Raw genomic sequence first — 13,341 nt, forward strand, 5'->3', positions numbered from 1 at the left:
TAAGAGAATCGTCGAGTTTCACCCGGCCTACTGTTACTTGGTGTACTTATAAATATAATAAATATTTGGCTTCACTCATATATACACACACACCCCAACTCCAACTCCTAAATTCCTAAATCATATTAAAAGTACCGGATGGAGCACCATCCATAACTCCACAGCTCCTCAGCTAACCCCTCTGGATGGTGCCAATAGGTTCATGTTTATTTGTTTATCTGCTCCAGAGAGTCCTATTCTATTGGCAGTACTTCTCATTTGCACATCTGTGTCAACAAGCAGCTGAATGCATTCATAAGAAGGGGTGTCCACAGACATTTGGACATCAATCTGTCAATCCCAGACAGCAAGTAACATGCACTCGGAGTACCCCACCCTCCCCCACATTGGTCTGCAGTGGATTGTTAACATAGCAGGCCTTGGATAAGGCCATGGTCAGCAGGTGTGACCGCAATATTTATAGACTGGCTAATGGGAAACACTGTAGAAACACATAATGCCCCAGGCCGATCTTCTACGACCTTCTACGATGGCTAACGTTTAGCACCCCTGGTCAAAAGGTCTTCTCAATCTGAAGCAGGATTGCTGTATGATTTTAGATTTAAGTTGAAGGGAACATCATGTTTGGGCACCCCAAGAGATTTCAACTCTCATAAAATGTTACCCAGGTCTCAGAGGTCTTAATTAGCTTGCCAGGGCTGTGGCTTCTTCAGAATCATCGTTAGGAACAATCAGCAGCCATGGGCTCCTCCAAGCAGCTGCTGAGCACTCTGAAACTTGCAATAGGCCTAACTGATGCTCACAAAGCAGGAGAAGACTATAAGAAGATCGTCAGACAGCTGCTTCCTCATGTTGTAATGGTCATTACCAGCATGGCGAAGGTCAAGTTGAGGCCTAGAAGACCAAGAGAACGTTCAGAAGGAATTGCTCCTTGATAAAAGTATTGGCACACCTGCTTATTCAAATAGCTTCTTCCAAAATCAAGAGTATGAAAAAGAGCTTATCCTGCTTTCGTTGCAGTACCTGTCTCAACTGTCCGGGGAAGAAGAAGACTTTCTACTAGATTTTGGAGGGAAGATTTGATTGCATTCAGCATCAAGTGAAGTGGATGTTGAATAATGATCACCACCACGCCTCATCATCCTCATCCCACCTCCCCAACTCATCCCAAAAGTATTGGATGGCCATTGGGTTCATGTTTATCTGCTACAGCGCATTTGCACATCCGTGTCAGCATTGGGTGCAGCCGAATGCATTAATTAGAAGGAGTGTCCACAAACATTTGGACATATTGTGTGTGTATTATGTCCCCTCAACCCTCAAAGGCATGGTGCAGGGTTGCTCACGGTGGGCCAGTTCCTGGAAGGCCAGCATCCAGCACAGTCGGACAATTCCCTACTCAATCAAACCTGATAACTGACCTGGCAGTTGATGGACGAGTTGAACCCAGGTCAGTCCCTGGCTTAGAGAATGTGCGAGAGAGTATTTAGAGAGCATTGTTGAATTGAATATTAAAGTGCTTTAATAATTAACAGATTATTAACAAAAACATCTCACAATCATAAACACACACGCGATGAAACACATGAAAAAACATTTGATCCATGAATGTTAGCATAGCAGAAGCTATATTCAAGTTTTGCCTGGGGTGAAAACATCGTGATTCAGAAATGTGGAAGGAAACTATTTGAGTCGCCAAAATAATATTTCCTAAATTTCAATTCAAATTCACAATTCAATCCAATAGAATTTCAAAAGTTTAAGAAGTTTAAATGAGGAAAACAAACAATACACTGAATACACAAAAAAACAAGTGAGTTGAGGAGCTCAGGAACACAGCAGTGGAATATAGATTATTGTTGTTATGAAATAAACAGTCAGTCAAATATTATGAATACTGCATATCATCCTAGTCAACAGTAACCGATTCTAGCTTTCAGTAATCAAAGCAAAAGACCACACCTGCCCAGAGTTTGTACTGAAAAGAATTGTTCACTCTAATGCCATTTAGCGTTGTAGGGAGCCCCGCTGGTCACATCTTACATAAATAATACAAGATAACGTTAAAGCGTGGGAACACGATAATTAAGTCGTGGTGACAACTTAGTAAGCCATAGGAAGAAGATAATTCATTTGTGGTCACTACGTATTAAGTTACGGGAACAAAGTAATTTAGTCACGACTTAGTAAGCCGTGGGAACGAGATAACTAAGTGGTGGTCGTGACTTAGTAAGCTGTGGGAACAAGATAAATAAGTCAAGCTCACGATTTATTAAGTCAGGGGAACAAGACTTACGTCTTGTAAGCCTTAGGAACAAGATCATTCATTTGTGGTCATGACTTAGTAAGGCGTGGGACCAGGATAATTAATTTGTGGCCACTGCTTATTAAGTCATAGGAACAAGACAATTCATTGTCATAATTTAGTATGGCGTGGGAACAAAATAATGAAGTTGTGGTCACAAATTAGTAAGGTGTGGGAACAAGATAATTAAGTGAAGCTCACGACTTATTAAGTCATGGAAACAAGACTTAAGTCATGCTCACAACTTAGTAAGCCATAGGAACAAGATACATTTGTGGTCATAACTTAGTAAGGGGTAGGAACAGGATAATTCATCTGTGGTCACTACTTAGTAAGTTGTGGGAACAAGACAATTAAGTCATGGTCATAACTTAGTAAGATGTGGGAACAAGATAATTAATTAGTGGCCACTGCTTATTAAGTCATGGGAACAAGACAGTTAAGTCATTGTCATAATTTAGTATGACGTGGGAACAAAATAATGAAGTTGTGGTCACAAATTAGTAAGGTGTGGGAACAAGATAATTACGCAGTGTTCACAATGTAGTAAAGTGTGGGAACAAGATAATTAAGTAATGCTCACAAGTTAGTAAGCATGGGGACTAGATAATTAAGTCATGGTTACAACTCAGTAAGGTGTGGGAACAAGCAAATTAAGTTGTGGTCACTACTTAGTGAGGCGTGGGAACGACTTAGTAAAGCAAGATCTTGTTATTTAATGACCACAACATGTTTTATTCTAGTAAGATGTCACCAGCGGACTCCGTAGGGGGACAAACAGACCTCTGCATAACTTTAAAGCATTAGCTGGACAGTTAAAACCTGGACACTATTGGGTGTTTAGGTGGTTGTGGAATGGATACAGCAAGAGTGGCCGTCCCAAAGTCCTGACCTTAACCCTATCAGAAATATGTGGACTGTGCTTGAAGGTCGGATCCATGCCAGGAAACCCTGGACCTCTGCCAGTTTCGAAAAAAAGGGTGGTCAGTTCTGCTAGAGGCTGGTTGATGGCTACCAAAAACATCTTGTCAGGATGTATACCATTCAAAGAAATCACAGGAAGCTCAATAGTATCATGAAATTAATGTTCATGGCCAGTGTTTATGAACATCTGACCAATTAGACACATTTTTTAATTACTAGTGCTCCCCCTAGCACTAGCAAAGCTCCCGACATTTAACACAGGACTTAACACATGTCTTCTCCGATACCTGCAAAGTCAGCCACCGCCCCTTTTCCAACTGCTGCCAATGTGGCATCGGCGGGCAGCCAACACACTCTGAGGAAAGCGCCAGGTCCCCAGCTCCCCCACACCAGCTAACAGACATCTGTGCCAACATCACCTCAAGGGTGATGAGGGGGAAGAGCGTCCTCTACCCACCTGGAGAGAGCATGACCGATTGTGCTCTCTGGGACTCCGACTGCTGATGGCATGCATGGCTCGGGACCCCTAGGCCTTAGCGGCGATTCAGCCTAATTTGACTTAAAGTCTAAAGAGTAATATTTGGGGGCAAGAGGAAATGTATGGAGGAATAAAAGACTTAGCGGTTAGCGGTTAGCCACAGCGTGGAAAATTAATTTTCAACAGACCAGAACAGCAAATAGCCATTTTAATTGGTGGCCCATGGCTTCCATTCATAGTTCCCCGTTCAAATTAGCACATTTGGTTGAGCTATTCCTATAAAACTCAGAGCGAGGGATAGAAGATGGAGAGAGGGCTGAGGTTTTGTCCCTCGTCCGTGTCACAAGGGTTGTAAAAGGGAAAGACGGGCCCCACCAGGGAGTCCGTAAAGAATGAGAACAGCGATGTCATGGTGATGGCATTGTAGAAGGACACCTCCTCCCTCTCATAGTCCAGGAACACCCCGATGCGGATGGGCACGGTGGCGGAGCGCACCAGCGTGGGCTTGGGGTGGGTGCAGGCCAAGATGGAGCCGTTCTTCAGCGACAGCGTCCAGAAGCCGTTCGCTGTGGTGGACGAGTCCATCTCCCCGCGGGGCACGTTCTCTTTGGCCACGCCCACTCTCCACGCCGTCTTTCCTCGTACGTCCACCTCCCAGTAATGACGCCCGTGACTGAATCCCTCCCGGCCCATCACGCAGTAGTAGTAGTGGAAGCGCTTAGGGTTCTTCTCCTCCTCCTCCTCCTCCTCCTTAACCACTTGCTTCTCATTCTCGAAATGCACCGTCGTGTCACCCGCAGAGACGGTGAGCAGCGGGTGCGCAGTCTCAGGGTCGAAGGTCAACATGGATATGTCTGCAAGTGAGAAGGAGTTTACAAATGAGGCCATCAGTGGAACGTGACCTGAGTTCAGAAGGGTCTGCAATGGGGGCAGATGTCTTGGGGGATCCCCTGTACAACAGCTACAATAGGTACCAAGGTAGTCGAGAATCCCGACACCACAACCTTTGAAGCCATGCTAACTCCTCATCGATGCTAACACCTCGGAATGGCCTAGAATAGCCACCACCTCACTGTGTATCTATAGAGAGAATAGAAGCTCTGCCTTCTATGCCATTAGTGAGGAACCATGCCAGCTATGCTTCCCACTCAGTGAAAGAATGCCTATTTTTAACTTCAAGGACCAGCCTTTTTTGCCTGGCAGTGGAACTCAACTTGGCACCTCAGCTGTTTAATTCAGTTTATTTTTACAGTATAGTGCTTTTACCAACAGTCAATATCCCAAAGCATCCCTCCAGACATGCAGGAGCAAGCCCTCTATAAGTGCCGCCAAAGGAGATGGCTCCTTAAGATCACATGGAATAAACATAGAGAGGAGCCAAGTCTCGGAAGGGAAAAACTCCCTGAAAGAATGATGAAGAACCACTGAGAGGAACCAGGACTTAACATGAGAAACTCCATAAAACCCTGAGGATGAACCACTCAGGGGAACCAAGACTCAAAAAGAGAACCACACAAGGAGCCACGACTGAAACTCTCGAAGACCCTGTGGAAGAGAAGCCAGGAAGAATGAGAAAGAACCACAAAAAAAACAAGACTCTAAATCTGAAACCATAAGGAAGAACCACTGAGAGGAACCAGGAACTCTCCAAGAGCATGATGAGGAACCATGAAGAGCAACCAAGATCTTGCAGAAGTTTTTAAGACCACAAGGAAGAACAACTAAGAGGAACAAAGCTTTAAAAAAAGAAACTCCCTAAGGCCACATGGAAGAACGACTGAGGAACCAAGACTCAAAATCTGAAACCATAAGGAAGAACCACTGAGAGGAACCAAGAACTCTCCAAGAGCATGATGAGGAACCATGAAGAGCAACCAAGACTCAATAGGAAAAACATCCTAAAATCACAGGGATCTACTAGAAAGATCTATTCGGAAGAACCAAGACTAAAAAGAAAAGTCCTAAAGAACCTTGCAGAAGGTTTTAAGACCACAAGGAAGAACAACTAAGAGAAACAAAGCCTCTTAGGCCAAGACTCAAATGGGGAAACTAGCCAAGACTCCACTGAGAACCCATCCTCCTGCACTGGCGAATGAAACGACAGTAGGAATCAGACAAATTAGTCCAATGGAAGTACTTGCCTGAGATGAGAAAAGAAAAGTTGGGGTTAGATCTTAGGTAGAAGGTTAGAATGTAGTCCGGTTCACAACCATGCTCAGAGAAAGGCAATGGTGGACACTGTTAGAAACTAACAGTTAGTTGACAGAGGCTGGTGGTAACAAAGGTAGACGAAGTACTTGGGTAGAGAGAAGCCTTCATGTGTTTCCATATCCTGTATTGAATGGGTCCCACAAACTGGCCTGAGAAAATCTCACTCTCCACTGGAGGCGGGCGGATAAAATTCACCTCACATCTGATAGAAAGGGACAGAGGGATGGACAGAGTTAATGTCTGAGAGACGTACCCAGCCTAAGACTCTACAGTAAGTTTAAAGCAATGACCGTAGAAAACATAGACGCAGTAGTTCCATTGTCTTCCATTCTACAGAAATAAGGCCGAAAATGTCGGCCATGTTGTCAGATTTGCACAGTAGACACCAAAGGCAGAGCCAGACTCGCCTACTCAGACCAAGCCTCAGTGTCTCAGACCGCCTTCACTGAGCTTTCGGTGCAGTGCAGCTCATGGAAGTTACTCTACAACTCAGCTCCTCCATGTAATGAACAGAAAGGACTCAACCGGTCTCTTTTAGCCAAGGCTGTCAATCATTTCACTGCTTAGTGTAGCCCCGCCTTCTTACAATGGAGCAGATTAAGGGTTTGAAAACTGATTCCTGGGGGAATATTAAAAAGGGGGCAATACTGGCTCATGGAAAACTAAATGCTGGAATTTGGAGACACTGGAGATAGAAAGACCTTTGAGAGATGTTGTGTTGTCCATGTTTTCTACAGTCATTGGTCTACAGTAGGATATGACAGGGATTTGGAGGGATCCAAATGACAACAATTCTTTATTAGGACCCAGTAGAAAGATGTTGCGGACACTTACCTTTTCAGCAGATCTTTAATTTCCTGAAACCACAAACAGAAGATATCTATTTAGCGCCATATTTTACAAGCTGGCCAACACATTCATTCTCTGGGTTCCAGTCACATCCATTCAGTCATGTGATTGTTGGTGTGAACCAAACAGTGTCAGATAGCATCCAGCATGTTCTGCGGCTACATGCCAATCCCTCCCATGGAGCAATCGCCATGTCCACTTCACACATGGCTCAAAAAGGTAATGCGGAGTTGCTCTTGGTATCAACAAATGATTTGAATGAGGTCAACCACCTCGTTTATGTAATGCATGCACTTGCTGGACTAGTTGTTGTAGTCGTGTCCAAAAGTATTCAGACATCTGCAGTATTTACTGCACTGTTCTGCAGTATTCTCAATGTCTGAGTCCCATCACACACCCTGCAGGTATTTCTAGCCTGATCATCGTCAAGCAGTGCCTTCTGCAGCAGCCATGGAAGAATAGAGGCTGATGGGCAGGTCTCAAAGGACCAGGTGAGGTCATCAGTAAGGTGTACACCAATGGTCATGTGATCAACAGACAAGCACCTTCAGAAGTTTGGGGCTGTCCTCCTCCTTCAGCTTGCAGTTCAGCGTCTCGATGGCCCTCTCCAGGTCACGGCCTTGCATGGCAATCTTCTTCTCTCTCTCCTTCAGCACCTTCACCCGTCTGTCCCTCTCCTTCCTCAGTCGCTCCAGGTCCCTCTCCTCTTCTTCTTCCAGGAAGCGATGAAGATTCTGGAACTCTGCCTGGATTTCCCGCTCCATGTCCTCAAACTGACTCTGAGAGGACACAAAGAGAGGAGATAAATGAATGTCTGATAAGAGCAAGGGAGACTGACTCAGAGGGAGACTAAGATAGAGAGGTCGGATTAGATTACTCTAATGCAGGAGTCTCTCAGACGCTATCAGATGTTTCATGTAACATATCTCGGTCTCTTACCTTCTTGGGAAGCAAATACAACACAGGGAGTGTTTTCCCTGTCGTTATGTGGTATCTGTACATACAGTACGAGGATATGTTACATCAAGTGAGTCATTTCTTGCGTTTACCTCCACATCCATGGCCTCCACATAGGTGTCTTTCTCAGCTTCATAGCATTCATCAATTTCATGTTTAATCTTCTTGATGGCCTGAATCAACTTCTCCTATAACACAAGTGTAAGTAGAAGTCATCTGTAGCAGTGTTTGCATTTATACTGCAATGCTTTCTCTGTGCTACAAAGTTGCTAGCAATTAAATGCTCCTGTAACCATACAATTCAGGGTCATACACTGTGTCTTACACTCCTAGAAACAATCAATATAAGGTATAACCCATTATGAATTAGTCTTAAACACGGTGTGATGAATGCTGTGCTACATTGTGCTAGCATTGAAATCAGTGTGATGAATGTAAGGCTATTCTGTATTAATTTTAAACAGTTTGATGTATGCTACCCTATATTGTGCTGGTATTAAACACATAATAAATGTTACACTATACTGTGGTAGTATTAAACACAGTGTGATGAATGTTACACTATACTGTGGTAGTATTAAACACAGTGTGATGAATGTTACACTATACTGTGGTAGTATTAAACACAGTGTGATGAATGTTACACTATACTGTGGTAGTATTAAACACAGTGTGATGAATGTTACACTATACTGTGGTAGTATTAAACACAGTGTGATGAATGTTAGGCTGGATTGTATTAGTTTTTAAACAGAGTGATCAATGTTACGCTACATTGTGCCAGTTTTAATGTTAGGCTATTATGTATTAGTATTAAACACAGTGTAATTATCATTAGGCAATACTATATTAGTATTAAACACAGTGTAATGAATGCTACGCTACATTATGCCAGTTTTAAACTGTGTAATTAACGTTAGGCTATTCTGTATTAGTGTTAGTATTAAACACAGTGTGATGAAGATTAAGCTATACTGTATTAGTATTAAACAGTATGATGAACATTAGGCTATTCTGTATTAGTATTAAACACAGTGTGATGAACATTAGGCTATTCTGTATTAGTATTAAACACAGTGTGATGAACATTAGGCTATTCTGTATTAGTATTAAACACAGTGTGATGAACATTAGGCTATTCTGTATTAGTATTAAACAGTGTGATGAACATTAGGCTATTCTGTATTAGTTTTAAACAGTGTGATGAACATTAGACTATTCTGTATTAGTATTAAACAGTGTGATGAACATTAGACTATTCTGTATTAGTATTAAACAGTGTGATGAACATTAGGCTATTCTGTATTAGTATTAAACACAGTGTGATGAACATTAGGCTATTCTGTATTAGTATTAAACAGTGTGATGAACATTAGGCTATTCTGTATTAGTTTTAAACAGTGTGATGAACATTAGACTATTCTGTATTAGTATTAAACAGTGTGATGAACATTAGGCTATTCTGTATTAGTATTAAACAGTGTGATGAACATTAGGCTATTCTGTATTAGTTTTAAACAGTGTGATGAACATTAGACTATTCTGTATTAGTATTAAACAGTATGATGAACATTAGGCTATTCTGTATTAGTATTAAACACCGTGTGATGAACATTAGGCTATTCTGTATTAGTATTAAACACAGTGTGATGAACATTAGGCTATTCTGTATTAGTATTAAAAACAGTGTGATGAACATTAGGCTATTCTGTATTAGTTTTAAACAGTGTGATGAACATTAGGCTATTCTGTATTAGTTTTAAACAGTGTGATGAACATTAGGCTATTCTGTATTAGTTTTAAACAGTGTGATGAACATTAGACTATTCTGTATTAGTATTAAACAGTGTGATGAACATTAGGCTATTCTGTATTAGTATTAAACACAGTGTGATGAACATTAGGCTATTCTGTATTAGTATTAAACACAGTGTGATGAATGCTATGCCACATTATGCCAGTTTTAAACAGTGTGATGAACGTTTGGATATAACATTTGTTTCAATACAGTGTGATGATCAGTAGTGTATGTTGCATTGTTTTAAACTCATTAGGCTGTATTGTAGTTTGTTTAAACATAACACAATTATATTATATTATAAAGTTTTGTATTGGGAAAAATATATCGGTATAAGCTATAAATATTCCAAATATTTTGAATAAAACCTTTTAAATTCAGTTACAAACTTCTATTACCAAATAATAGCCCCACCAGACTGTACAGGCGTCCCTGTAGTTACTGAGCAATACACCTTAGTGTGCAATAAGCCTTGGAGCGTTAAGGGGTTAAGTCACATAAAGTAGCTCAAACAACCAGAAGGTTGTAAATGGAGAATACCGTCCTTGCTTTGACAGCGATATTTAGATTTTTTTTAATCCACTGTCCTACTTGCCACACTTCGGCTAGTGATCCAGGTCAAATGTGCACTGAAGGACAGTGGAAAGGTCCTGCTCTTACCTTCTGGTCATCGAGAAGAGACTTGCTGTAGTTGTTGTTTGTGTCCTTCATGTGATTGTTGAACATTCCAGTGTCCCTGTCAGAGCTAGACCGAAACTTCAGCACGTCACACATTAGATAGAGGGGGCACGGTTAAAAAGAGTGTGTGTGTGTGTGTGTGTTAGGGAGAGAGAGAGAGAGAGAGAGAGAGAGAGAGAGAGAATAGAAGGGCAGAGACAGAAAGCAATAAATCTCGGGGGGCACTAGTGAGTGATTGGTCGAGTGAAGCCGAGAACAGAGCAAATGTGACCTGACCTCTATGCCCAAATGTAGTCCATCAGCCAAGACCAGTTTGGTGTATGAAGTCACTGCCTCTGTAGTTCAGCAAAGAAGCTATGAAGCTAATGTAGCTAACAACTAATAGAAGCTTATGTACACCAATTAGCATTGGGCATTGAAGAAATTTGAGGTCAGTTAAGTAACACCAAATGCCCAAACCAAATGCCGGAAACGGACAGCCATGTGGACACCATTCATAACTGTTCATATGTAACATAGGTATCTTCAACCACATGCTAGTCTTCACCCTTCCAGCACTGGTAGCATTGTGTGATGCAGGGTCCTGGGTAGTGGGAGGGACACTACAGAAACCCACCCAGTCCGAATTGTCTAATGCGCTGCCACTGCGGCCCGGAGTTCGCGAGCTGAAACCCAGAGCCATGCTGCTTTGCCATCAGCAGCTGGAGTCAGAGAGAGCACAATTGGCCATGCTCTCTCTGGGTAGGTAGATGGCGCTCTCTCCCCTCAACACTCGTAAGCGATGTCGTCCGGCACAGGGGTCTGTCTGTTAGCTGGTCCGGCTCTCCTGCTAGCGAGAAAAAGTGAGAAAAATGAGAAATGTAAATTGTTTTTTTTTTACCATCATTAACATTACAAATAAAACTGGTAAACATGGTGGTGGGAGCTTCCCTGGTGGGTTGGATAGTAAATGAAGTGGCTGTCTTTGTGTATTAGTGTCGCAGTCATGGTGGCAACCACCACTGTAAAGCGCCGCATACCCGGCTCCGACGCACCAGCCCGCAGACACCAGCACCACACTTATGCGATGTGGGGAGAGAGCGCCATCTACCCACCATGGAAAGAGCGAGGCCAGTTGTGCTCTCTCTGGGCCTCGGCTGCCGATGGCTATCAGCATTCGAACCAGCGATCCTCTGATCGTAGTGACAGCCTTAACCAAACGGGGGCCAACCTAGTAGTCCAGTAGACATTTTGAAAATGTGGTGGTGCCTGGTAGCTTCAAACCATCGCTTTAAAATGGTCATAATCGAACATCAGCACCAGGGGCGAGAGACAAAAGACAGAGGGGGGGTTTGAGAGGCTTTATTTATGGGAGATGAGAGAATAGCTTTCTATTTCTGTCCATCTGTCCCTCTGCAACAAGAGACGACGGCAGAGGACAGGCAGTGTTGGAGAGAAAGACACATGGGCTTAGGTTTCAGTCTGGAAGCCTAGAGTAGAGAAGCCTATGGACGAATGTGTGTGTGTGTGTGTGTGTGTGTGTGTGATTATACAGAAACAGTGGAGACATTATGCTTCATAAAGAGCGTCCTGTCTGCAGAGATTTTCTGGATTCTTCCACGAATCGAATCATGAGGTTTCCAGAGCAGCGCTGACTGTGTGACAATGGGAACCTATTGAGGGTGAAGGTCTCTTCTCACACTGTCAGAAGCCGTGAGTCCCCCCCCCCCTTACCACCCCTCCCTCCACCCCACGCCAGTCCACTGCCCCCTTTAGATGTATTATTCATATTCATATTCATATATGGCTGCTGAGACCTTGCAGAGAAGGTAACTAAGCGCATATACAAATTAAAAGTCCTGCTGAAACTAGAAAAAGGGACCAGGGACGTCTTTGGTTAGCCCTCCATTTCAGTCCTGTACCCCCCTTCTCCCTTTTTAGTAATTTCCTATTATCACCTAGTAGCTAGCTGGCTAGGAATCCCCCGTCACACAATGCTACTGCAGCTAACTTTGGACGGAGTCATTGGCCTGTGAACACTAACCACTAATTCTCAGCTCACACTGTGTAGCATCATACTGAGTGAAGGGGGGAGAGGAAGGGTCATCCCACCCACCTGGAGGTAACTGAGGCCAGTTATGCTCTCTGGGACTAACCCCCACTCGTCTTATAATTGTAGTGGTACCACATAGGAGAAACTGGGGACTAGATTGATCTTAAGAGGTCTCGTAGAGTCCGTACCTCGACGGGTCAGGGCTGTTTTGGCTGCAACGTGTGGGGAACCTACACAATATTAGGCAGGCGGGTTTAATGTTATGGCTTTGTCCATATATTAATAGACAACAGTCAGATTGGGCCTTTAACTTGTATACCTTATTGTTTGCCTTTTTCTAATATAAATTATGAAGAAAATCTTATGTATGGTTACATGTTTCAACACAGATGAATGCTAGGAACAGTGTCCCTCTTTTTCATTCTCATTTTTCCTACATAAAAGCCCTTTAATTTTTTTTTTACTATAAATAAATCTGGTCTTCATCATGGCATAGCTATTTATATATTTAAGATACAAAAAATTCAAATACTAATTCTAAATATATATATATATATATATATATATATATATATATATATATATATATATATTTAAATATAAAAAATAGATATATTATATATAATATTAAAAAATAATATATTATTATAATATTATCAGAAATATTATCAGCGTACTAATACTATACTAATACTATATTTACTATATATAATATATAATACTATAATATATAAAAATAGACATATTATATATAATATAAAAAATAATATATTATTCTAATATTATCAGAAATATTATCAGCGTACTAATACTATACTAATACTATATTTTATGGCACAAACAATCAAAAACATTAAAAAAAGAAAACGCTCGTTTACTAGCTAGCTAGCTATCTAGGTAGCTAGCAAGCGTTTACTTATACAAAATAAAAGTCCACACAGAGGTTTAGTTCCCTCTAAACCAAGCTAGCTCTAAATAAATAAATAAACGAATAATATAATTTAACACACTGCATAATAACAGAGTGCGTCGGGGTATTTAATTGATCTATTTTTATTTTTTATTATTATTATTTTACCCTCACGCGCGCTGATGTCCGGCGTGTGAGG

General features: G+C 41.9%; 1 protein-coding gene across 1 annotated transcript; it reads right to left on the bottom strand.

Moving 5' to 3' along the window:
* Positions 1–3,992: 3,992 nt before the first annotated feature.
* Positions 3,993–10,296, bottom strand: LOC140555741 (zinc-binding protein A33). Its single transcript, XM_072679046.1, has 6 exons — positions 10,183–10,296; positions 7,817–7,912; positions 7,313–7,546; positions 6,753–6,775; positions 6,005–6,120; positions 3,993–4,561 (listed from the first exon to the last, which is right to left on the bottom strand). Exons 1-6 carry the CDS (start codon positions 10,294–10,296, stop codon positions 3,993–3,995), a joined length of 1,152 nt encoding a protein of 383 aa, XP_072535147.1.
* Between the last annotated feature and the right edge of the window lie 3,045 nt (positions 10,297–13,341).

This window comes from Salminus brasiliensis, chromosome 5 (genome assembly GCF_030463535.1).
Source record: "Salminus brasiliensis chromosome 5, fSalBra1.hap2, whole genome shotgun sequence".
NCBI lineage: Eukaryota > Metazoa > Chordata > Actinopteri > Characiformes > Bryconidae > Salminus > Salminus brasiliensis.